Source organism: Mastigoproctus giganteus, chromosome 1 (assembly GCF_048544385.1).
Source record: "Mastigoproctus giganteus isolate SK-2022 chromosome 1, ASM4854438v1, whole genome shotgun sequence".
NCBI classification, from domain to species: domain Eukaryota; kingdom Metazoa; phylum Arthropoda; class Arachnida; order Uropygi; family Thelyphonidae; genus Mastigoproctus; species Mastigoproctus giganteus.
The window spans coordinates 277589088-277612422 of NC_143575.1; the positions used below are offsets into that span (position 1 = coordinate 277589088).

The 23335-nt window shown below is 36.5% G+C and overlaps 1 protein-coding gene across 1 annotated transcript in view; it reads right to left on the reverse strand.

The window, feature by feature from the left end:
* Positions 1–23335, reverse strand: part of Mo25 (calcium binding protein Mo25) — a 206060-nt gene that overhangs the window by 54115 nt on the left and 128610 nt on the right. Inside the window, exon 6 of the mRNA XM_090386628.1 lies at positions 3251–3376. Within this exon, the coding sequence (XP_090242754.1) occupies positions 3251–3376 (126 nt within the window). The remainder of the gene's footprint in view (positions 1–3250; positions 3377–23335) is intronic.

A 23335-nucleotide genomic window follows, 5' to 3' on the forward strand; every position in this document is an offset into this window, starting at 1 on the left:
CATCATCATCATCTGGTCTCACTGAATATATTTTAAAAACTGTCTGAGTGAAACCATTCTAGTCACCTTTATGAAAGCAAAAGCTTTACCCTTGACAGTTGTTACACTACATAAATACACTCTGCCACCTATTGGTTCAATATAAGATAATCATATCAAGAATACTGCCCTTTCTCATTGTCTTTCTAACATGCTGGTGTAGAAAACAGTCATCCAATAAATCCACAAAAGTGTTGCTACTGTGTGAGTGACCAATCCACATGTTCCAGTCAATATCTGGAAGCTCACATGGAAAATTAAAATCTCCCAGACAAACAAGACAATCTGATTGACTAGCCTGCTCTATTTGTCTGTACTGCTGTTAGTTATACTCTTCTCACAGACTGCTCTCATTTTTGTTTTCACAGTGCTACACCAAACTTATTCAACATTGCACTGGCCACCCATGTTAACCGAACTGGTAACAATTAATCATCATTAATAAATGTAATTAAGACATTAATTTACTTATCATTATGATGTTATTTAAGTTAAAATGACAATTTCAAAATAACCCAACTTTATTAAATAAAGTTTACTAATGCACTTTTTTAAAAAAAAATGACATCCCCAAGCACACAATAGTACCACGCATAAAATGCTGAGAAAGCAGAAGATACTTGTTGACATTACACTTGAACTTCTTTAGATTATAAGTTTTGGGAAATACATATGAAGGAAAGTTATTTCAGAAAACAGAAATAGAACAAATAAATGAGGAAAAGTTAGTCTGTGAGTTTGGAGTTGAACAGTGAATGGATGATGATTGTTTGAAACGTGTTCAAACTGGTTTGAAAGAGAGTGGGAAACAGGAACTACAGATGCCAGTTAAGAACAGTGCCCATGAAGTATCTACAGAAAAGGCATGCAGAAAAACTGAAGGTCTTATGTGTGAGAGAGAGAGAGAGAGAGAGAGAGAGAGAGAGAGAGAGAGAGAGAGAGATTAGAAGTTAGAGTAAATCCCTCTTAGAGATATGTGATCCTGTCTAGAAATCCAAATGTTATAAGATCTAAGTGGTGGATATTTAGGAGGTTAAGGCTATTTGTGCAGGACAAGTTTTCTCAAACAGAAATGTAGAATGTAGCATGCTATCATCGGCAAAACTATAGATGTGATTTCCACTCAGTGGAAGGCCATAAATAGACATGAGGAAAAAAATAACTGAACCTTGGGGAACACCAGCATTAGTAAAGTTAGAAGAGAGAGAGAGAGTGTGCCTTCCTCGTTTTTTTCTCTCTGAATGCTCACCTGCAAGTGAGCATTCAGAGAGCGAGAAATTGGATACCTAATTGCAAAAAACAGGCAGACCATAAGATGGGAGCTTGTTTAGAAGACCCTTTATGCTAAATACAACCAAAATCCTTAGAAATATCAAGAGCACCTGCTTGAGTTTCAAAAACTTTTTTAATTTGTTCAAAGATGGGTAATAGTTTTTTAAGAGTTGTCGGTTGATGGATTTCTCCATTACTCTGGAAAAAGAACAACTGGTGCCTAGAGAAACAGGTACACTGACACCATTAAGAGTAAATGCTTTGTACTGTTCAACAATTCTTGTACAAGCAACTTCATCTGCTAGTGTATGGAGAAAATTAAGTGAACAGCAATTGTATCCATTTCATAGTATGCCTGTACAAGAATTATTTTGTCACTGGCATATTTTGCAATGTACTCATGATTCTCAATTTCTCAGACATGTTCTGGCTACAGATAATCATGTTTACACAAGAAATGTACTTTTACACTCTCAAATTTGATCCTAACTGGATCAAAGAAAATGCACACATATCTGTCAGTTCATTATCAACCCACATTTACCTTTAATGCTTGGTGTTCTTGGAGAAATTTTATTGGTCCTTATTTTTAACTAGCAAGGATATCAGGAATGGCATACCTACATTTTATTCAGAACAATTTATGGGAACTACTACAAAACATACCCTTTAAAACTGGCAGAGGATATATTAAATTCTGAAATATTTCAGAATATTTTATTCCAGAGTAGGCATGATACTTAATATGTTCAGGGAAAACAATACTAACAGAAAATAAATCTTGGTTAAGCTGCATGTTTCTAATAATTTTTTAATCTTTTAAATTGTAAATTCTAAATCTTTTAAATTGCAATGCTGTGCAGTTTACTATGAGGAACAATGAGACAGAATAGTGTACTTCAAAATTCTGTTTTCTCCATGTACACTGGACACCCTAGCTAAATTTTCATTCACATTACATTCTATTATGAAATAAGTGAAACATCATACAGAAGTACTTGTGTATGGAATAGAATTTTTTTTTTTATCCCAGAGTGAGTGTCTGATCATACTTTATGTCTGGGAAGAAAATACTCAGAAAATAAATCAGTCCTTGGGTAAGCCACACATTTCCAATGTCACATCACTTTCAAGAGCAAATAATTGGGAGAATTAAATTACAAACCATTTCAGAAAAACTAGACAACTATATAGGAGTAGAAATCACAATATGAAAATGCCACTAAATCGCAATAAATGCGAAAACATTACTACTGTTCAATACTAAATCAATCAACAAACAAAAACTACAAAGTTTGCTAAACACTGAGCTCTGTGATAAAGTTTAGCAACTGAAATCCACATCACTTTGGATTGTAATTTGATTTTTTCTTAATTTGGTAAAGTCAATATTTGAAAAGTTTAACATGTGTATATTCATAAAAAAACACACATGATTTCTGAAAATCTGGTAAAGTTGGAAGGTACAGTAATAATTACACTGTGTTTGTTCTTGCTCTCTCACACAATGCTGCCTGGCACAAATTTTGTAATAAGGAATATTGCAGCTTAACCAATGTAAAAAAAGGGAGTCATGTATTGAAAAATGATCAAGATTAAAGTCAAGATTATTTTAAATTACAAAATGGTTAAGCTGAAATATTCCTTATTACAAAATCTGCTATTCTGAAAATATTCAATATTGCTAAGATAGGAATTCTACATTGCTCAGAACGTTCATTAAACTAAATGATTACTTATTCTGACGTTCATTATTATGGAGTTATACTGCAGACATGTCTATATAAATATATAAATATTTTTGTTGTTTATTCAATAAAAACAAGAGAAAAAAAAATGAAATTCATAAAAATGTAAGGAGTAGCCTGAAATATTCATTTCTGGCTTTTCTTAATTTAGGCACTTCTTCAAAAAATACGGTGTTGCAATAAAAATTTACCTTTAGTGACTGCCTTCTTGTTACATAATTTTCTGAATTTAGAAGATGCTGATAATGGCTAAATACTTTGTCATAATTGTTCTCTAAAAATTCTGCACACAGTATCTTATGGCGAGTAAGCAATTCCTGGAAGAAAATAACCGTGCAAATGAAATATTTAATATGAAAAAACAAAAAAAAGTTTTATAATTCTTACCCAACTTTAACTGAAAAACTAAATTATTATTGGAATATAATATTGCAAAAAATATATTTCTATATATGATGTATTAATTAAATGAACGCCATTTGCTATTAAGGATTTATAATTTTTTTTTTTTTTACTAGCTTTCTACTATAAAATCTCAACAATAAAACAATCTTATAACCAAGGTGGTTGTAAGATTGTTTCCCAACCCTAAAAAAAATCTACAAGGAAAATCAAGTTTCAGGACTGAATTTTTCAAAATAAAAACCTTTGCTCTTACAAATTTTTTCATCACTTATATTCCAAAAGTGATGAGTACAACTGATAAAAACCTTTGGAAGTACATTCAAAGTTCTTTTCTAAAAGTTACTTGCTTAGTTTCTGCTTTACTGGAAAAAGTCATCCCTTTAACTGGGAAAAGGCAAATAATAAAATAAATAAATAAAAATCACATAGTGCAAGGCCAGATAAACAAGGAGGATGTTATATGGCAGTGCCAAATAGTTTGGAAAGGTATTTAGAAATTACTGCTGCACAACGAACAGGAGCATTGTCATAGAGTAATTTTCAATTTTTTATTTGTTCACGGATCAGATCTCTTCCTTGTAACTGCAGGGATCTCTTCCTTGTAACTGCATCTCCTTAAGTACTTAAGAATTTATAAATAAAATAATTATATATTTTAGAGGCTTGGACCTCTTTTTTACCCTGGAAGACTTCAGAAATATATGATTTTTTAAAATGTATTGTTAAATAATTATGGTAAAACCATGTAGTGTGGTACGGTTATTTATCATAATTATTTAACGATACATTTTAAAAAACCATATATTTCTGAAGTCTTCCAGGGTAAAAGAGAGGCCCAAGCCTCTAAAATATATAATTATTTTAAATATAATTGTATTATCATTTCAAGTTTAAAATATCAGAAATGATGACATTCACCACATAACATTCCAACTTATCTTCAATAAGCTATTCTTCTCTTATTTGACAATCATCCCAAATAACGCTGCAATACAGGAGACAAGTTTGTCATTTGTTGATATGCAAGACTCCAGCAACTGCAGCACCTCCAATGATACTGCATCCAACTTTGAAATACTTATACCATTCAAATAGCCTACCTCTTGAAATTGCACTTCTCTTTAACACCATATACTTCACCAATTATTTCTACAGTCTGTGTTTACTTCAACAGAAAGTAAAATGTTTTCAAAGAACTTTGTTCAAAAAGGAATATCCAAAAAAATGACTTATTCTCAACAAAACATGAAACCAAAACATCACCAAATATAAAAAAAATTGAAGAAATTCTAAGTTAAAAAACAAATAATTTCTTATTTTATGTTAAAAATATTTTAAACATGGTCAATTCCCTGAATCCTTTTTGATCCTATCTTTGTATAACTTCAACTACATGCAGAACAAATGCATGTTCCCCCAACATTCTTAAAAATTTCTCTGCCATTTTTTTAAAGACAAAAACAAGTTTTCAAAAACAGGTAAGCTTTCAACGCAGCTTACAAAAGAACAAAAAGGAACTGAAAATACATTAATAATACTTTACAGTTTGTTAACAGCAGAGACTGCTTCCACGAGGATGGGATACACTTAAATAGAAAGAGTACAAGAATATTTGCTGATGATATCGAGGCAGAGTTAGGTGGGTTGGAAAACTGCTAGCTTGGGGGGGGTGGAGGGATACACAGACTAATAGATTAACAGTAGCCCCTGGCAGAGGTGAAAGTGATTCTTGCACTGCTTCTATTGAAATGCAATTGAACAGCAGCCTAGAAAGGAAGGCAATGGGAATTTCCAGGACTGCTAGAAGTCATAGTGGAACAAGTAAATACATGGGCTGTGTTAGGATAACTAAGAGCAGAAACAGATGCATGTATACTTACATGTACACCAATGCTAGGAGTATAGTTAATAAATTTGATGAGCTGGAAGTCAAGACATCAAAGGCAAAGATATCAGAGACATGGTGTCACACAGACATAAACAGTGCAGAATTCGAATTTGGGGAGTACAATGTGTACAGAAAGGATAGACAGGAAGGGAGGAGGGGTTATGCTGTTATTTAAGAAACAAAATCTAAGGAAGTGCATCCAATTGATGTTGGTGGACAATGCAATGTTGAGTCTGTTTGGTGTGACATAAGCACTGGGAAAGGAAAAAATCAGACTAGGTGTGTTATAGGCCTAATGAATCTGATGAATATAATGAGCAATTGTGCAGCGAAATAGTGTGGACCAGTAAATCAGAGTGTCTTATAATGGAGGATTTTAATTTCCCAGAGATTCACTGGAATTTGTGGGTTGGTCACACACACTAGCAAGGCTTTTGTGGATTTATTATATGATTGTTTTCTACAGAAGCATGTTCGGGAGGCAACTAGAGGGAATAATACTCTTGATCTGATCATCAGTAGTGATTCTTCATGCGTTAAGAATCTGCAGATAAATGAACTAGGTGGCAGTGATCACAGTGTGCTGAAGTGGGATTTACTCAAAGAGGTAACTACCATTAGGGGTAAAGGGAAGGGTTTTTGCTTTCGTAAAGGTGAATACGGTGGTCTGAGACAGTATTTAAATTCTATACGGTGGGACAAACTGATGATGTTACTAACAGCAAATTCAAAATGAGAAGCATTCAAAGAAATAATCCTGGAAACTACTTGGCTTTTCATGCCAACTAAGAAATATTGTTCCAGATTTAGGCCTAAATGGATGTCAGATGAACTAATCAGACATGTGGCAGAAAAGAAAAATGCATGGGATACATATAAATTAACAGGTGATACAGAAGCGTATGATAGATATAAACCTCTGTAACGAAGTCGCAATGCACGTTAGGCAGGCAAATGCAAATTACAAGAAATCTTTGGCAAAGGATGCAAAGAAAAACAGCAAAGTGTTCTTTAATTATGTAAACTCTAGAAGGAAAGGGATGAATCAGATTGGTCCACCTGATATTGATGGTTCAACTGTTGATCTTTCTCAGGTGGATAACAAACTAAAATGAGTATTTTGAATCTACATTCACACATGAGGAGATATTCAGGGAGAGGAATGCCAAAGGTGTATTAAACTCTGGCAGTAAGCTAGATAATCTTGTAATAACAGAGAGTAAAGTGGAGGAGAAAGTATTGAATATAAACATAAAAAAGGCACCTGGGATGAATGGAATCTATCCAGTTATATTAAATGAGGCAGCAAAGGAAGCAAGCAAACCCTTAGCCATAATTATGACAGCTTCCTTGGACTGGGGGGGGGGGTACCCATGGACTGGAAATGTGCAAATGCGACCCCAATACACAAAGGAGGATCAAAGGGAGACAAGGTCTGTAATTACCTGTGTCTCCCTTTGATCCTCCTTTGTGTATTGGGGTCGCATTTTAGTTAGTTAGCTTAACTTCTGTTCCAGGGAAATTAATGGAGGTGGTTTTTTTTTTTTTTTTTTTGATTTGGTAGTTATTGGCGCATCGGGTTCTGTAGCCATATTGCACCTCCCAAGGTTTTTGCAGTACTTTGATCCAAGCCCGAGGCGGGAATTGAACCCGCGACCTTTGGGTTGCTGGGCTGGTACTTTACCCACTCGGCTAGCCCGGTCGGCTAATGGAGGTGGTTAGAGAAACATTGCAGTTATAGCTTCAGACACAGCATGGGTTTGTTAAGGGGAAGTCTTGTCTGACCAATTTGATTGGATACTATGATGTAGTCACAAAGGAACTGGATGCAAAGAATAATTTTGATATCATATATTTGGATCTTAGAAAGGCTTTTGATACTGTTGCACATGGAAGACTGCTGTACAAATTGGAGCAGTGTGGCATTGGAAGCAAATTGCTGATACGGATAAAGGGATGGTTGAGTGGAATGGGAGAGAGGGGGGGGAGAGAGAGAGAGAGAGATAATCAATGGATACTGCTCTTTGTGGACTAATGTTGTTAGTGGAGTCCCCCAGTGTCTGTTGTTTTCTGTATTCATTAATGATATTGATGATGGTATATCAGGCTTAATGTCCAAGTTTGCAGATGATACGAAGGTTGGCAGGGTTGTTAATGACACTAATGACAGTATGCTGCTGCAACAGGATCTAGAAAAGTTGAGCAGATGGGCTAAGAGGTGGGAACTGAAGTTTAACATTGACAAATGTAAAGTACTGCATACGGGAAGCAGTAACCCCAGAGTAACATATCAACTGTGTGGTACTACACTGACAGTGGTAGAGAGTGAAAAGGACCTGGGGGTAATTGCACAGGCTTATATGAAGTTTTCTGAGCAGTGCACACGGTCTGCAAGAGTAGCTCATGGTGTTTTGTCAACGATATACAGGAATTTTTCTAGCAGGGACAAGGAGGTGATTATCTCTTTGTATAAGGCAATGGTCAGGACACACCTTGAGTACTGTATACAGCTCTGGAGGCCTCATTTTAAGAAGGATGTAGAGCTTTTGGAATGAGTACAGAGAAGGGCAACAAGATTAGTGAATGGAACAATTGGTTGCTCTTACGAAGAAAGGCTTAAGTTTTGCAAATTACAGTGTTTGGAGACTGGGCAGCTGTGAGGTGATCTGATTGAAGTGTATAATGCCTTGAATGGTTTGAGCATGCTCAGTGCTGATGGAATTCTTCCTCTTGCCTAGAATAATCGTCTGAGAGGGCATAAATTCAAATCGAGGAAAGACATTTGTAGGATAGATGTGCGGAATCAACCACCCGCTGGCCTTTAGCCAGCGGGTGGTTGATTGCTGGAACAAACTTTCATCTGTCGTTGTAGAAGTTGATAGCTTAAACAGATTCAAGGCAGAACTAGACAAACATTTGGAGTGAGTGGATGGGTAAAATGAGAAGGATCTGTGTTTTTTTTTTGGCTGATGCTATATAAGCTTGCTTTCTTGCATCATGTGCCCTGCTAATGCTAGTTCACAAAAATTATAGTACAGTATTAATAAATAGTTCTCTGTCTTCCCTTATTCTCTACTACAATATTTCTTTATTAACTAATGTTCCACTCAGACATTACCACCAGTAGTGATTCTTATAAATTATACAAAATTATAAGATTAGGTATGAGAATGTCCAAGCAGAATTTATGGCAATTTTTAAATGTTGTTGCTGGTATAATGAAATGAGTGAAGTTCTTACGAAACAAAAACAAATTTTTGGAAATTATTGTTAACAGTGGCATATTATGCAAGGAAGAGCTTATAAAGCATCATCAAAAAAAAAAAAAAAACTCCCACATCACTTATCCACTTCTCCAATAATGTCTGGCTCTTCCTTGTATTTATTCAAACTGCCCATCTTCACAACACCAGATGGAAGTTTATTCCAGCAGTCAAACACCCGCTGGCTAAAAGCAAACCTCCTCACATCTATCCTGCAACCATCCTTCCTTAATTTTAATTCATGCTCCCTCATGTGTGTGTGTGACTGAGCAAGAGGAAGAATGCCATCAGCATCAAGCTTGCTCAATCCATTCAAAGTCTTAAAAACCTTGATCAGATCACCTTGGAGGTGCCTAGTCTCAAAACACTGCAATTTGAATACTCAAAACCTGTTCTGGAAAACCCATCCTTTCACTGGCTTCACCAATCATGTTGCTCTTCTCTGTGGCCATTCCAGCAAATCTACATTGTTTCTAAAATGAGGCCTCCAGACTTGTATGCCGTACTCAAGATACAGCCTAACCACTGCCTTATACAATGGGGTAATCGCTTTCTTGTCCCTGCTAGCAAACTTCCTGTATATCATAAACAAAACTCCATGAACTATTCTGGCAGCCTGTCTTCATTGCTCAGAGAATTCATATCTGACTGCACAATTACCCCTACATGTTTTTCATTTTCCTTGCATTTATCAATTTAAACTTCAACTGCCTACTGGCCTAATTTGCTTAGATCCTCTTGCAGCAACTGACCCTGATTACTGTCATTAACAACCTTGCCAACCTTTTCACCATCTGCAAACTCAGACATGAAGCCTGACATACCTTCATCAATATCATTAATAAATATAGAAAACAATGAGCCCCACACTGAACCCTGTGGAACTCACTAATAACACTGGTCCATGAACAGCAGTGTCCATTAATAACCACTGTCTTTTCTCATGCAACCATCCCTTTATGCAGAGCAGTAACTTGCCCTTAAAGCCACACTGCTCCAATTTGTACAGCAGTCTTTTATGTGCAACAATATAGCTTTCCTGAAATTCAAGTATATGACATCAAATTTATTTTATTTTTTGCATCCAGTTCTTTTGTTACTGCATTATAAAATCAAACCAGATTGGTCAAACAAGACTGCCCCTTAACAAATCCATGTTGTGACTGCAGTATAAGTGCATTTCTGACTAGATGTTCCTGCATTATAAACTCCATTATTTTTCCCAGAACAGAATTTAAGCTAACAGGTCTGTAATTACTCATATCATCCTTTGATATCCCTTTATCAATTTGCACATCTCCAGTTCATAAGGTCTAATCCTGAAGCCAAAGATGCACTCATAATTATGGCTAGAGGTTTGCTTTAGCATTAGCATTAGTAAAGGCATATGATGCAAGAAAGCAAGCTTATGCAGCATCAGCCAGAGAAGAGAAAAAAAAAAAAAAAAAACACTTCCACTTCACCCCTCCGTTCGTTCAAAATACCTGCTGAGCCTTAAATTTATTTAGGCTATCAACTTCCACAACAAGGGATGGAAGTCTTCCACCAACCAACTACCCGCTGGCTAAAGGCAAATTTCCGCACATCTATCCCACATCTGTCTTTCCTCAATTTGAATTTATGCCCTCAGGTGATTATTCTGAGCAAGAGGCAGAATCCCATCAGCATTGAGCAGGCTCAAACCATTCAAGGCTTATCTCCTTTGCTGCCTCCCTTAATAATTGGATAGATTTCATCCTCCTGAGGCACCTTGTCATTTTACACATTGGTAAACCAAGAAAAACATAAGAAAACAAAGTTTTCCCATAGCTGCTAAGAAAACAGCATTTCAAGATCTAATGCAAATGAAAAAGTGTTATAAAATATATCTCATTTGAAATTCCTTTGAACCTCAACAATGAAGTGTGCCACACAGTTTGCAAGCCATTACTCTAGTAGATGATGTGGATAGGAACTGTCATTTACAATTGCCCTGAACGTGCCTGATGAGAAGAATGTTGTGATAGATTTCCTGCTCTAGATCTGCTACAGGTGTTGGGAAATATCTCTACAATTCTAATATTTCAAATGACTGCATTACCAAATGTCAGCAGGGGAAAAGGTTCATACATCTATCAGGCCAAGGATAAAAATAAAATAATAATAAAATGACTGATAATGTGTTCTTTGCTACAAGTTGCTTATAGAAACAGTTTCAAATGTAGGCTACAGCACCATCCTGCATGAATATTGTCACATAGTGGTGTTATAACATTTGTGCATAATAAAATTATTCCTATATTTGTTTAATGGAAGGATAATTTTAGTCTGTAAAAGGTATCACTCTCCAGTATTATTATTATTGGTAACAATGCAAGATTATACAGCATCAGTCCAAAAAAAAAAACACACACACACACTTCCCATTTCACCTGGCTATCCCCTCTAAGTTTGTTTAGTTCCTCCTTCAATTTATTCAAACTACGAAATCAACAACAACATATGGAATTTTTTTTTCCCCAACAACCAACTACCCACTGGCTGAAGGCAAATTTCTGCACATCTATTCTGTATCCATTCTTCCTCAATTTGAATTTATGCCCCCTCATGCATGTAGTCTGAGCAAAAGGAAGGATTCCATCAAACCATTCAAGCCTTAAACACTTCAATCAGATCTTTCAAATGCCTAGTCTAGTCTTGAGGCATTCCATTTTCAGAACTGAAACCTTTCTAGGGAATAGTGCCCATTTAAAAGTTCCACTCATAACTGCACCCATTCCAACAAATCCACATTCTTCCAAAAATGAGGCTTCTGGACTGTATGCAGTACTTGTACAAGGCAATAATCCCATTGTATTTTTTATCCCATTGTATAAGGCAAGGTTTAACTTGCCTTATACAATGGGATAATCACCTCCTTATCACTGATATTTTATAACATCGAAAAAACCCCATGGGCAGTACCCAGCAGGCTGTCTGCACTGCTCAGATAATTCCATATCTGACTGCACAATCAACCCCGCCTTTTTTTTTTCCCCCTCCATAATCATGCATGTTTCCAAATAGCACCTTACATTCAACTTTCGGGTGAAGAGTAATCCAATAATAAAAGTTCATGCAAAGAGGCACTTTAGGATTTTATTATTTAGATAAGAGTCATTCTTTAATGACTATGTGAGGATTTTTTTTTTCATCCACATGTAGGGCTATTCTTTACTTTAAAATGAGATTGAGACATCTACAGGATGGTCTATAAATCAATCTTCTTGTGAATCATCCACCACACATAATTACAACTTTGATAATTGAGTGGTTCCAACATATGGAGATAAATAAATCAATAAATAAATTTTCTGTTTATTATCTGGAATTACCACAAAGGATTAGAGGAGCTTACAAGATAGACTGCAAGGTGTTTAATCTGATATGTAAATTTAAGCAAACTTACCCATTATGAATATGTAGTAAGATGGATATTGCCAACGTATTGGTTTCAGCTTGATTTTGTTCTGCTTTGATTCTCTGAAAATTCTGTGCATCTGTTGGATGACCATTTCTAGGCACTGGAGTGAGGAGGCCATCTTCTTCAAAATATTTAACAATAATCAAAACTATTCTTCTTGTACAAGTAGGTCTTTTTACATTTCTTTGTGTTTGAAATGTTCTCAAAACTGCAACAATGGTATCATTTTTGTAATAAAGGGACATAGTTCAGAAGGGGGTTGAAATTTTATGATATTAAACACTTTTTTTTTTGTAGGATGGATCAAGTGGCTTCTTTTTATATTTCCTGCGTCTAATGTTTAAAGCTTTCCTTTTCCTGGTGTGGGGATAATGTTCTTCAGGAGGTCGGGGGAGAGGTTTTTTTACTAAACACTCCTGCTCAAAATTTCTATTTCTACCCCAAAAGGTGTTCTGCTACTCTAACTAGACAAGGTATTGATTTTAAGATTGTTGGAGTGATGCTTTTATTTTGGTGGAATAAAGGAAGGAACATGACCAACAACTTCTGCTACAACTAGTGGAGGGGGAAGAGAAATCTCACCTGATATAACAGAATTTAAGAAAATTGCACTGAGGGAAAAACATGAGGGAGGTGAAGAAATTAATCTGTGAAACTTGTAAATTCTGATATCATGTTGTAGAAACATAACCCAACATTCTGATGCTAGAAGCTAAAATTATTTGGTTATGCAGAGTTATTTGATTATGTAAAATTTATACATTATATCCTTCCTTGTTAATCTGTCAGGAGAATATATATGCTTCACATTTGGATTTTGCTATATATCACTGAAGATTTACTCAAGAATTTAAGTGCTCCTAACCTGCATAATCTGAGTTGAATAAGTATTGAAACAAGTTAAACTTTTGTGTGCCACAAGCCAAATGAAAACAATAAAATTATTAGCAAACAATTAAAAAATAATAATAATAAATAAATAAATAAATAACATTAATGCACTTGAACTCAGGGCCTCTACATTATGGTATCTTACTGTAATTTGAATTCAAAATTTCTTTTAAATTAATTAATAATTTTAACTTTTTAAACATTAATTATTATTATAATAATTATTATTAAAGAACACCGGAACATTTTTAGGATTATTTTTATTATATATTTTTTTACTAATGAGTGAAGAAGCTTGCACTCCACGAGCTTCTTCACTGTGCCCATGTTTAAAAGTGTTAAGTGCATCTTTTGCTCTTCCTCTTTGAAAAGTAAAAATGTTCTACTTGTCAAACAGCAATTTTTAATTTATATAACAGCTCATTACAATATAATTTAATTATTTAAACCTCTGGTTCCCAATTTTTTTAACGAAATGCAGCCCTTTTACTAAGTATAATATGAGGAGTGGTCAAAAAGTTCTGAAAAGAGGGTATAATAACATGGTTATAAAATTCTGCTTTTTAATTTTCAATTTATTCACCCTGAAGTTCCAATATACTTATTGTATTTAATTTGCAGAGTTTAACCCATCACAAAAAAAGAAAGAAAAAAAAAAAAACACCTTCAGATTGGCCATAATACAAGGATTCCACAGCTGCTTTTAACTGTTCATCATCTTTAAAACGAGTTCCATAAAGATGAGACTTGAGGTTTGTTCAAAAACTGCTGACCCTCCTTGCTGTGTGAACTGCTGGAGGAGGAAGGTCCCCTCGGAGCACTCCGCTTTGAACAAATCCTGTTTTGAATTTGATTGAGCAATAGAATCAGATATTGTTCAATGAAGGACAGCATATGAATAGTTACTCGTCAAGGGGGCCCTTTATAATTTATATAGCAGCTCCCGGTGAACCACTGCATTGAGACAACCCAGTGGTTCACCAGGAATTGAGATGATGCTGATTGGCTTGGATTAAGACTGACAGAGTGCCAATAAGGCATCATTTTCCCATGCATGAATGAATGTATGTTTTATGGGGTTTGGGGACTCCTGGCTCTGTGTTATGGTTCATTGTGATTCAAGGAGACTGTAGAATAGTTGGCAGACCTGAGTTGATTGTCCATTTTGGTTCATTGTGAATCAACATGGATTATCAACACAGGTGGGGGGGGGGGGCTCGTAGCAGTAGTAGTGGCATGTGATACAAGAAAGCAAGTGTATGAGCTTATAGCATCAGCCAAAAAAAAAAAAAAAAAAAAAAAAAAAATCACACCATTCCCTCCAAATGCCTGTCCAGTTCCTCCTTAAATTTATTTAACCTATCAACTTCCACAACGACAGATGGAAGTTTGTTTCAGCAATCAACCACCTGCTGGCTAAAGGCAAATTTCCACACATCTATTCTACATCTACCTTTTCTTAATTTGAATTTATGCCCCCTTAGGTTCATAATCTGAACAAGTGAAAGAATCCCATCAGAATTCAGTGTGCTCAACCCATTCAAGGCCTTATACACCTCAATCAGATCACCACGCAGGTGCCTAGTCTCCAGCCACTGCAATTTCCAGAACTCAAGCCTCTCTTGGTAAGAGGATCCCTTCATTCCCTAACCAATCTTGTTGCTCTGTATACGCTCAAGCAAATCTACATCCTTCCTAAAATGAGGCCTCCAGACCTGTACGCAGTACTCAAGGTACGGCCTGACCATTGCTTTATACAGAGGGACAATCACCTCCTTCTCCCTGCTAGCAAAATTCCCATACATCACTGACAAAACCCCATGACCTGCCCTGGCAGCCTGTCTGCATTGCTCAGAACACTTCATATCTGACTGCACAATTACTCCCAGGTCTTCTTAATTTTCTACCACCTTAAGTGTAGTACCACATAGTTGGTACGTTTCTCTGGGGTTACTTCTACCCATATGCAGTACTTTGCATTTGTCAAGGTTAAACTTCAGTTGCCACTTCTTAGCCCATCTGCCCAAATTATCTAGATCCTGTTGCAGTAGCTTACTGTCATTAACAACCCTGCCAACCTTTGTATCATCCACAAACTTCGACACTAAGCCTGATATACCTTCATCAATATCATTGATAAAATATACAAAACAACAGAGGACCCAATACCGAACCCTGTGGGACTCCACTAATAACATTAGTCCATGAAGAGCAGCACCCATTAATTACCACCCTCTGTCTTCTCCCACTCAATCATCCTTTTATCCATTGTAGCAACTTACCCTTAATACCATTCTGATCCAATTTGTACAATAGTCTTCCATGTGCAACAGTGCCAAAAGCTTTCCTGAAATCCAAATATATGATATCAAAATTAATTTTTGCATCCGGTTCCTTTATAACCACATCATAATATCCTATCAAATTTGTCAGACAAGACTTTCCCTTAACAAACCCATGCTGTGTCTGAATTATTGCTGCAGTCTTGTCTAGATGATCCTGCAATGCAACTTTAACCAGTGACTCCACTATTTTACCCGGAACAGAAGTTAAACTAACTGGTCTGTAATTACCCGTGTCACCCTTCGATCCCCCATTTGCACACCTTCAGTCCGTGGGGACCTTCCTTGAGTCCAAGGATGCTCTCATAATTATGGCTAAGGGTTTACTTAGTTGCTTTTCCGCCTCCTTTAATATAGGATAGATCCCATCCACCCCCAGGTGCCTTTCTTACGGTTAACTTCAACAATTTATCCTCCACTTTGCTCTCAGTTATTACAAAATCATTAAGCACCCTGCTATAATTTGATAACCTTCTGCCATTTTCAAACCTTAATAACTCCTCATGTGTAAATGTAGATGCAAAATACTCATTCAGTTGGTTTGCTATCTGAGCAGGATCATCAACAGTAGAACATTATCAAGTGGACCAATCAGATTCATCCCCTTCTTTTTAGAGTTTATATAAGTAAATAAATCCTTGCTGTTTTTCTCAGCATCCTTTGCCAAAGATTTCTCGTAATCTGCCTTTGCCTGGCTAACCTCCTCTGTGACCTGATTACAGACTAGCTTATATCCGCCTTAGGCTTCTGAGTGGCTTGATAATTTATATGCATCTCATGCATTTTTCTTCTCTGTCACGAGTCTCATTAGTTCATTTGATAACCATTTAGGCCTAAAACTTGAACAATATTTCTTAATAGGTATGTAACTTTTAGTAGCTTCCACAATTAATTCCCTAAATGATTCCCACATTTAGAATTTATTGTTTGTAACATCGTCAGTTGATCCCACTGTACAGAATTTAAAAACTGTCTGAGACCACTGTACTCACCTTTACGGAAGCAAAAACCCTTTCCTTTACCCCTGATGATAATTATATCTTTAAGTAAATCCCATATCACTACACTGTGATCAATGCCACCTAGTGGTTCCTTTATCTGCAAATTCTTAATACACGAATGATCACTGCTGATTACCAGATCAAGAATATTACCCTCTCTGGTTGCCTCTCGAACATGCTGCTGCAGAAAACAATCATCCAATAAATCCACAAAAGTCTTACTAGTGTGTGAGTGACCAACCCACAAGTTCCAGTCAATATCTGGAAAGTTAAAATCCCTCATTATAAGACATTCTGATTTACTAGCCCACTCTATTTCTCTGTACAATTGTTCACTGTACTCATTCGAATCATTAGGCCTATAACACACTCCTACTCTTATTTTTGCTTTCACAATGCTTATGTCACACCAAACTGACGCAACAGTGCACTTTTCATCTATATCAACTGGATGCACTTCTTTTGATTTTATGTTTTTCTTAATTAACAGCATAACACCTTCTCCCTTCCTATCCTGTCTATCCTTTCTGTACACACTGTGTCAAATTCCAGTTCTGCATTCCTTATATCTCTGTGACACCACGTCTCTGCTATCCCAACGATATCCACCTTTGATGTCTTGACCAACACTTCAAATTCATCAAATTTATTTATTGTGTGATCCCCTTCCCTGCCATGAGGCTAAAGGCCGTTCTCATTCTGCTTACAAACCTCTGCTTAAATCTCTTTTCTTTTATTTTTGCATTTAAGTTCACTCAGATATTGGGATTCTGTGTTTATAGTTGTTAAATAACACACTGACATTACTTGATTTGAGATATTATGAACAGATGAGACCTATTTTGCATATGTGCAGAAGTGGGGGGGATAGGTGCATGCTTCTCTAATCCTAATAAAAATGTTTCATGAGAACTACACAAGCTGTAACTAAGACTACTTATTTTTTCAAAATGGTGGTGGCCAATTGCTTATTAACCATGGATAGTTAATTATGGGGATTAATTATTTTTTCAAGATGGTGGGCTGGAGAAGCAACTTATATGAACAACGAAACTGGTTTTATTTAATAAGTACAAAATGTAATATATTAAATTTTAATATACCAAATTTTCTGCAAGATAAGAAGCACCCATGTTTTAAAATGCAACTTTTGGAAAAAATATTTTGCTGTGCATAACTGAAACAAATTTCCAAGTGCTTACTAAACAAAATATCACATGAAGAACTGAACTTTTACTCATAATAGAACACCAAAAACTAGTCACTATTGTCATCATTGCCAATTTATAATATGAACTTTCACTTTCCTCAAAAGAATGCATCATCTTCAATACCTCCTAGGGCATCAAACATCTGTGAAATTTTTGCTGGCTTCATTTGTTCTATTGGTTGGCCTTAAATTGTGTTTTGGTGCCTTCACTTTAGTCCACACTTCATGCATGAAGAGTCAACTAAATTGAAGGCACCAAAACACAAACTGAATAAGATATAATGGATACAAATGGCTAAGGCTTCCTAGAATTACAGCCAAATTACTTGAGTTTGCTACCTCTAACCCTAATAAAAATGTTTCATTCATGTTTAGTTCAGCAACCCATGTTTCGTGTGATCCAAAGTGGTCCACAGTGAAAGAACTACCTCTTTTCAGAAGGTCCACCTGATATTTTGATCATACTTTATGTAGCCATGGTGAGCATTAAAAACATCACTGTGCACACCCAGTATATTTTCGGTCCATAAGATGCATGAGAATTGTGGGATTTCTGAGGGACGAACCTCATTAGGGCACAATCCGATGCACAAAGCTTCACTACTCTGTTTAGTGACAGGAAACAAAGAATATCTGCTCTAATCTGACAGTGACACTTCAGGTAGGCAAGAGGTTGGTTGACTTGGAAGCATCAAAGCAGCCCAATTTCAGAGAAGTGACTGCTGGTTATCATTTTATTTCAAACATTTAAAGGATGGCATTAATAGTGGCCAGCAAGTTGGTAATAGATGACCTTTATGGAAGGGAATAGTGAATATAAAGTAGACTTTCTCTGAAGTTGTAGAAGCTGGATGAAGTCTAATTTTCAGAGTTCTTTATGAAAACGTTATTTTGTTTTTAGGAGCATTAGCAACTAAGGCCATATTGCTCCAGGGATATGCGGTGGTAATTCCCTGACCTTTCCACATCCTCCGTATTTGGTGGGCACAGGTTCGAACCCCAGCCTAATCAAGAAGCGTGTGATGTGCACCGCTGCTCCTGCCCACCTGGCTACAGAGTTGCCTGACTTCTTTATAAAGAGATGAATGAACGAATGATCTTCATTGTGTACTAAAGAGAGTACAACTTAGCACGTAGTATACATTGTGGTGAAGTATAGCCTAATAAGATAGCTGTATCAAGCTATGAGAAACTTTGATTTAAAAGAAAATTATTAATAATGGTTAAAAAAAAATCAGGTACGACAATAAAATACAATTAGAGATGCATTCTTTTTAAGTATAATTGGGGTGATCCACCATTACTTATCATTGAAGAGACTGGTGGTAGTAATAATAACTGAAAAACTCCTTCCATATTGTGGAATAGGAAATTATTTTTGCTTTATTGTAACGTACAATATAAAATTTTTCTATGCACTGTACATTATTTTTCTGTGATTGTAGGAAATATTTGTACAGTACTGTGTAAAACAAGCTGTAGTTACAATTACATATTCTTTTTAAATAGATAATGGATGACAATATTATGATCATCTAAAATCTTCCAAACTGCAAGAACCTCATCCTATCAGGATGAGGTTCTTGCAGTTTGGATGAAGTTCCATGACTGCCAGAATTACGTCTGACTGCAGTGGAATTTAAGAGCAGGAACTAAATGAGATGCCAGCAAAATATTTATATCTCAACTCACGATATACAGTAAAAGTCCGAAAATCCGGCCCACCCGAGAATCTGGACTTTTCAAAAACTCAAAACTTTTTTGTGAATTTTTGAGCTCATTTCAAAATGGTGACCACAAGCGAGCTTGTAGTCGCCATTTTGAAATATAATGCTGATGAAACAGCGGTTTACTGGAAACCAAGAATGAAATGCAACAGAGTTTAAGCTTAATAAGGAAAGAGTAACCGTTCTTATGTGTGCTAATTTTTCAGGTCAGCATAAAATTAAGCTTTTGGTGATTGGTAAATTTCAGCACCCACGGGCCAATTGTGCTTACCTGTGACCTATAAAGCCCTAAAGAATGCTTAGATGGACAAAAATATATTTCACGATTAGTTTGTTCATGATTTTGTTCCATCAGTTCATCAGAAATTGAAAAAATTGGAGAAGCCTGCAAATACGAAGTGCCTGCTACTTCTCGACAACTGTAGGGCAAACCCGCATGAATCAAAATTAGTGTCTGATTGTGGAAATATTTTTGCATGTTACTTGCCACCAAATGTAACACCATTAATTCAACCCATGGATCAAGGAGTCATTAGGAACTTTAAATGTCATTATAAAAATGATTTTATGACGAAAATGATGCATAAGAATGTCGACCCTGCAGAATTTCAATGCAGTTTTACAATCAAAGATGCAACATTTTCACTCGCGACTGCAGTCAAGCCTGTAACTCTTTTAAGAGCGTGGTAAAAGTTATGGCCGAACGCGATGTTTGCAGATCTACAATCTGACCAAAACGAAGATTTTAAAGGATTTCACATAAAGCTGACGGCAACTGAAGTGAAAGAACTGATGGAAACTGTTAAATGATGTACGGAAGACAACCCTCTACGCAAATTTAATGCTGATGACATAGAAGAGTGGATACGCATTGAAGATGATGTTGAAGTTGCAGCGACTTTCACTGATCAAGAAATTATTCAAAACATTATAACTCCTGATAAGATAGAAGAGAATTATTCAGAAGAAACTGGTGAAGAAAATGACAAAGTTGAAGAAGAAAAGATATCTTGGGCTACTGCAGAAAAGTCCATTGAAGCAGTTATTAAATTTATAGAACAGAACCATAGCTTCAGTCTTAAGGACGTCATGGCGCACATGGTGCATAATAATTTTATCACAAAGAAATTACAAAGTCATAAACAAGATGATATACGGAAGTATTTAAAGAAAGCAATAGAAGCGTTAAGCAGTTCAGCAGATAGAGTAGAAGCTGCAAGTGTTCCATCCACAAGCAGTGCAACATAAATCGCAGAAAAGAACGAATAAATATTTATATTGTAGTTTTGAATGTTTTCCACCAACCTTACGTAGAAATAAAACACAATGAAAACGAAAACCAGAATTTTGATAACTATGTATTTATAATAAATTATATTTGACTGTATTTACAATAAATTATATTTAACTTTACAACTAAAATACATAAAATATACATTAAAATATAGTAAATTAAAAGCGATAAAACCATAGCTTTCAAAGGCTCCTGCCTTCTTCTTCAGCGGTATTTTACTTTGTTCTGCAGTGCATCTTTAAATACCAGCGGGTTCACGGTACTCATCACGTGTTACATTCCGGAAGTGGCTCGGAAGTGGGTCATATGTTTGTTTGTTTGGTTTTTATTGGCGCATTAGCAACTAAGACTATAATGCGCCAAACTCAGATGATATGTAAAAAATTTTAATTTTCACTGACCTAATTACTTAGGTCACCATGTCAGTATATAAAATAACAAAGGTATAAAATGTAGAAAAAATAAATCAATAAAAAAATAACAATAATATGTAAATATTAAATACAAGTAAAAACCTTTATTGATTTAAAATAACTAAAAATAGCAGACACATTGTCATTGTCAGATAAAATCTGACTGAGTGTATACGGCTCAGCCAGATGATTAAAAGCGGTAAAATGGATATTGCTAAAATCTGGACAGTCAATTAAAATGTGTCTAATTGATAAAATTGTGCCACAAGACTCACACATAGGAGGGTCATCAGCAGTCAGCAAAAAAGAATGTGTCAAATGACTATGTCCTATGCGGGTCCGGGCAAGAACAATTTCCTCCTTACGATTCCTGCGCAGACTAGACTGCCATGGTTCAATTACAGGCTTTATCTGATATAATTTATTCGCAGTCTGTCTATTCCACGAATCCTGCCATTGGGAATGTATTTTCTCGTGTATTATTTGCCTGTAGTCTGTATAGGGGACTGACAGGCAGCGATTATTATTGAGAATTGCTAATTTGGCTGCGGTGTCAGCCAAATCGTTTCCCATAATCCCAATGTGGCTGGGAATCCAGCAGAAGAGGATATCATGTTCACGTTCATGGAGAAAGTGAATCTTCTGCTGAATGCTAGACAGAACTGGATGAGAATTATATCTCACAGTTATTAAAGCCTGTAACACGCTGAGAGAGTCAGAATATAAAATGAACCGTTGGTATTGGCATTTACTGATGTGATCCAAAGCTAACTCAATAGCATGCAGCTCTGCAGTAAATATGCTGCATTCAGAGGGAATCTGCTCCGATGTAGTACTGTCTGTAAAGACAGCGGCAGATCCCACATATGACTCCGACCTCGAACCGTCAGAATGTTCAGCTTGGTGTGCTGAATGCTACAGGTAAACTGATGATGGAGTGTCCGACTTTGCCCAATTTCTAACGGATAAGTCACATGCTGGGAGATGAGCATGCCAGGGTGGAAAGGGTTGCTTTGGTGTTTGGGCAACCTTGTCTACCTTGATATTAAGTTCATTGAGTAGCTCTTGGAGATGAATACCAAAAGGACGATTGGCAGTCTTACGGGTATTGTATAAATTTTCCCATCGTGGCTCAAAAACGAATGGCCATGTTGGATGGTCTGGCAGGGATTTCAGTTTTAAAGCGTACTTTAAAGACAACTGCTTACGTCGAAGCAATAACGGTGGTTCGTTTGCTTCGACGTATAAACTCTGGACAGGAGATGTTCGAAATGCTCCAGTAGTGATATGTAGAGCCTGATGATGGACAGAGTCCAGCCATCGAAGGGCGTTCTCTCTGGCTGAAGAATATACTTGGGACCCATAATCTAATTTGGATCGCACAAGTGCACGGTAAAGCCGTAGAAGGGTGCATCGGTCTGCACCCCAAGATAAAGAGGAAAGCGAGCGGAGCATATTAAGGCCTCTTGTGCACTTTGTGCGGAGTTGACGAATATGATCCAAAAAGGTCAGTTTTTTATCGAATATGAGTCCCAAGAATTTTGTGTTCGCTGCTACTGGAGTAGCATTTTGTCCGAGCCTTAATTTAGGTTCAGGATGAAGATTACGCTTGCGACAAAAGTGTACGCAAACTGTCTTCTCCGGCGAGAACCTGAAGCCATTAGCAAGTGCCCAGGAATTCAGACTATCAATGGCTTTCTGCAGTTGTCTTTCAATAACCCTCATGTTGCACGACTGACAAAAAATGCTAAAGTCATCAACATAGAGGGCACTGTTTACAGTTGGAGGAAGTTGTTCTGTGATGGAATTTATTTTGATGGCAAAAAGCGTGACACTTAATACTGATCCTTGTGGTACTCCCTCCTCTTGGCTAAAGGAGCGAGAGAGTGAGGATCCCACACGAACTTGGAACGATCGATTGGCTAAAAAAGTTTTGAATAAAAAAGGGGAGATGCCCTCTAAGGCCTAGGCTATGTAAATCTTTTAAAATGCCGAATCTCCAAGTTGTGTCATACGCTTTTTCCATGTCAAAGAACACCGACACCAAGTGTTCGCGTTTTAGGAAAGCATCCTGGATGGATGCTTCCAATCTAATAAGATGGTCCAAAGTGGACCGGTTCCTTCGGAAGCCGCACTTGATGTTGGAGAGAAGGTCATTTGATTCGAGGTACCATATTAAACGAGAATTAACCATTCTCTCCAGGATTTTGCACAGACAGCTAGTCAGAGCAATAGGACGATAACTGGTGGTGACTTTTGGATCCTTTCCTGGCTTAGGAAAGGCAAGAATGATTGCCTTTCGCCAGGAGTCCGGAAACTGCCCTTCAGTAAAGATTCTGTTATACAGAAGGAGAGGACAATCCATAGATTTTGGTGAAAGATGTTTAATCATTTCATAAT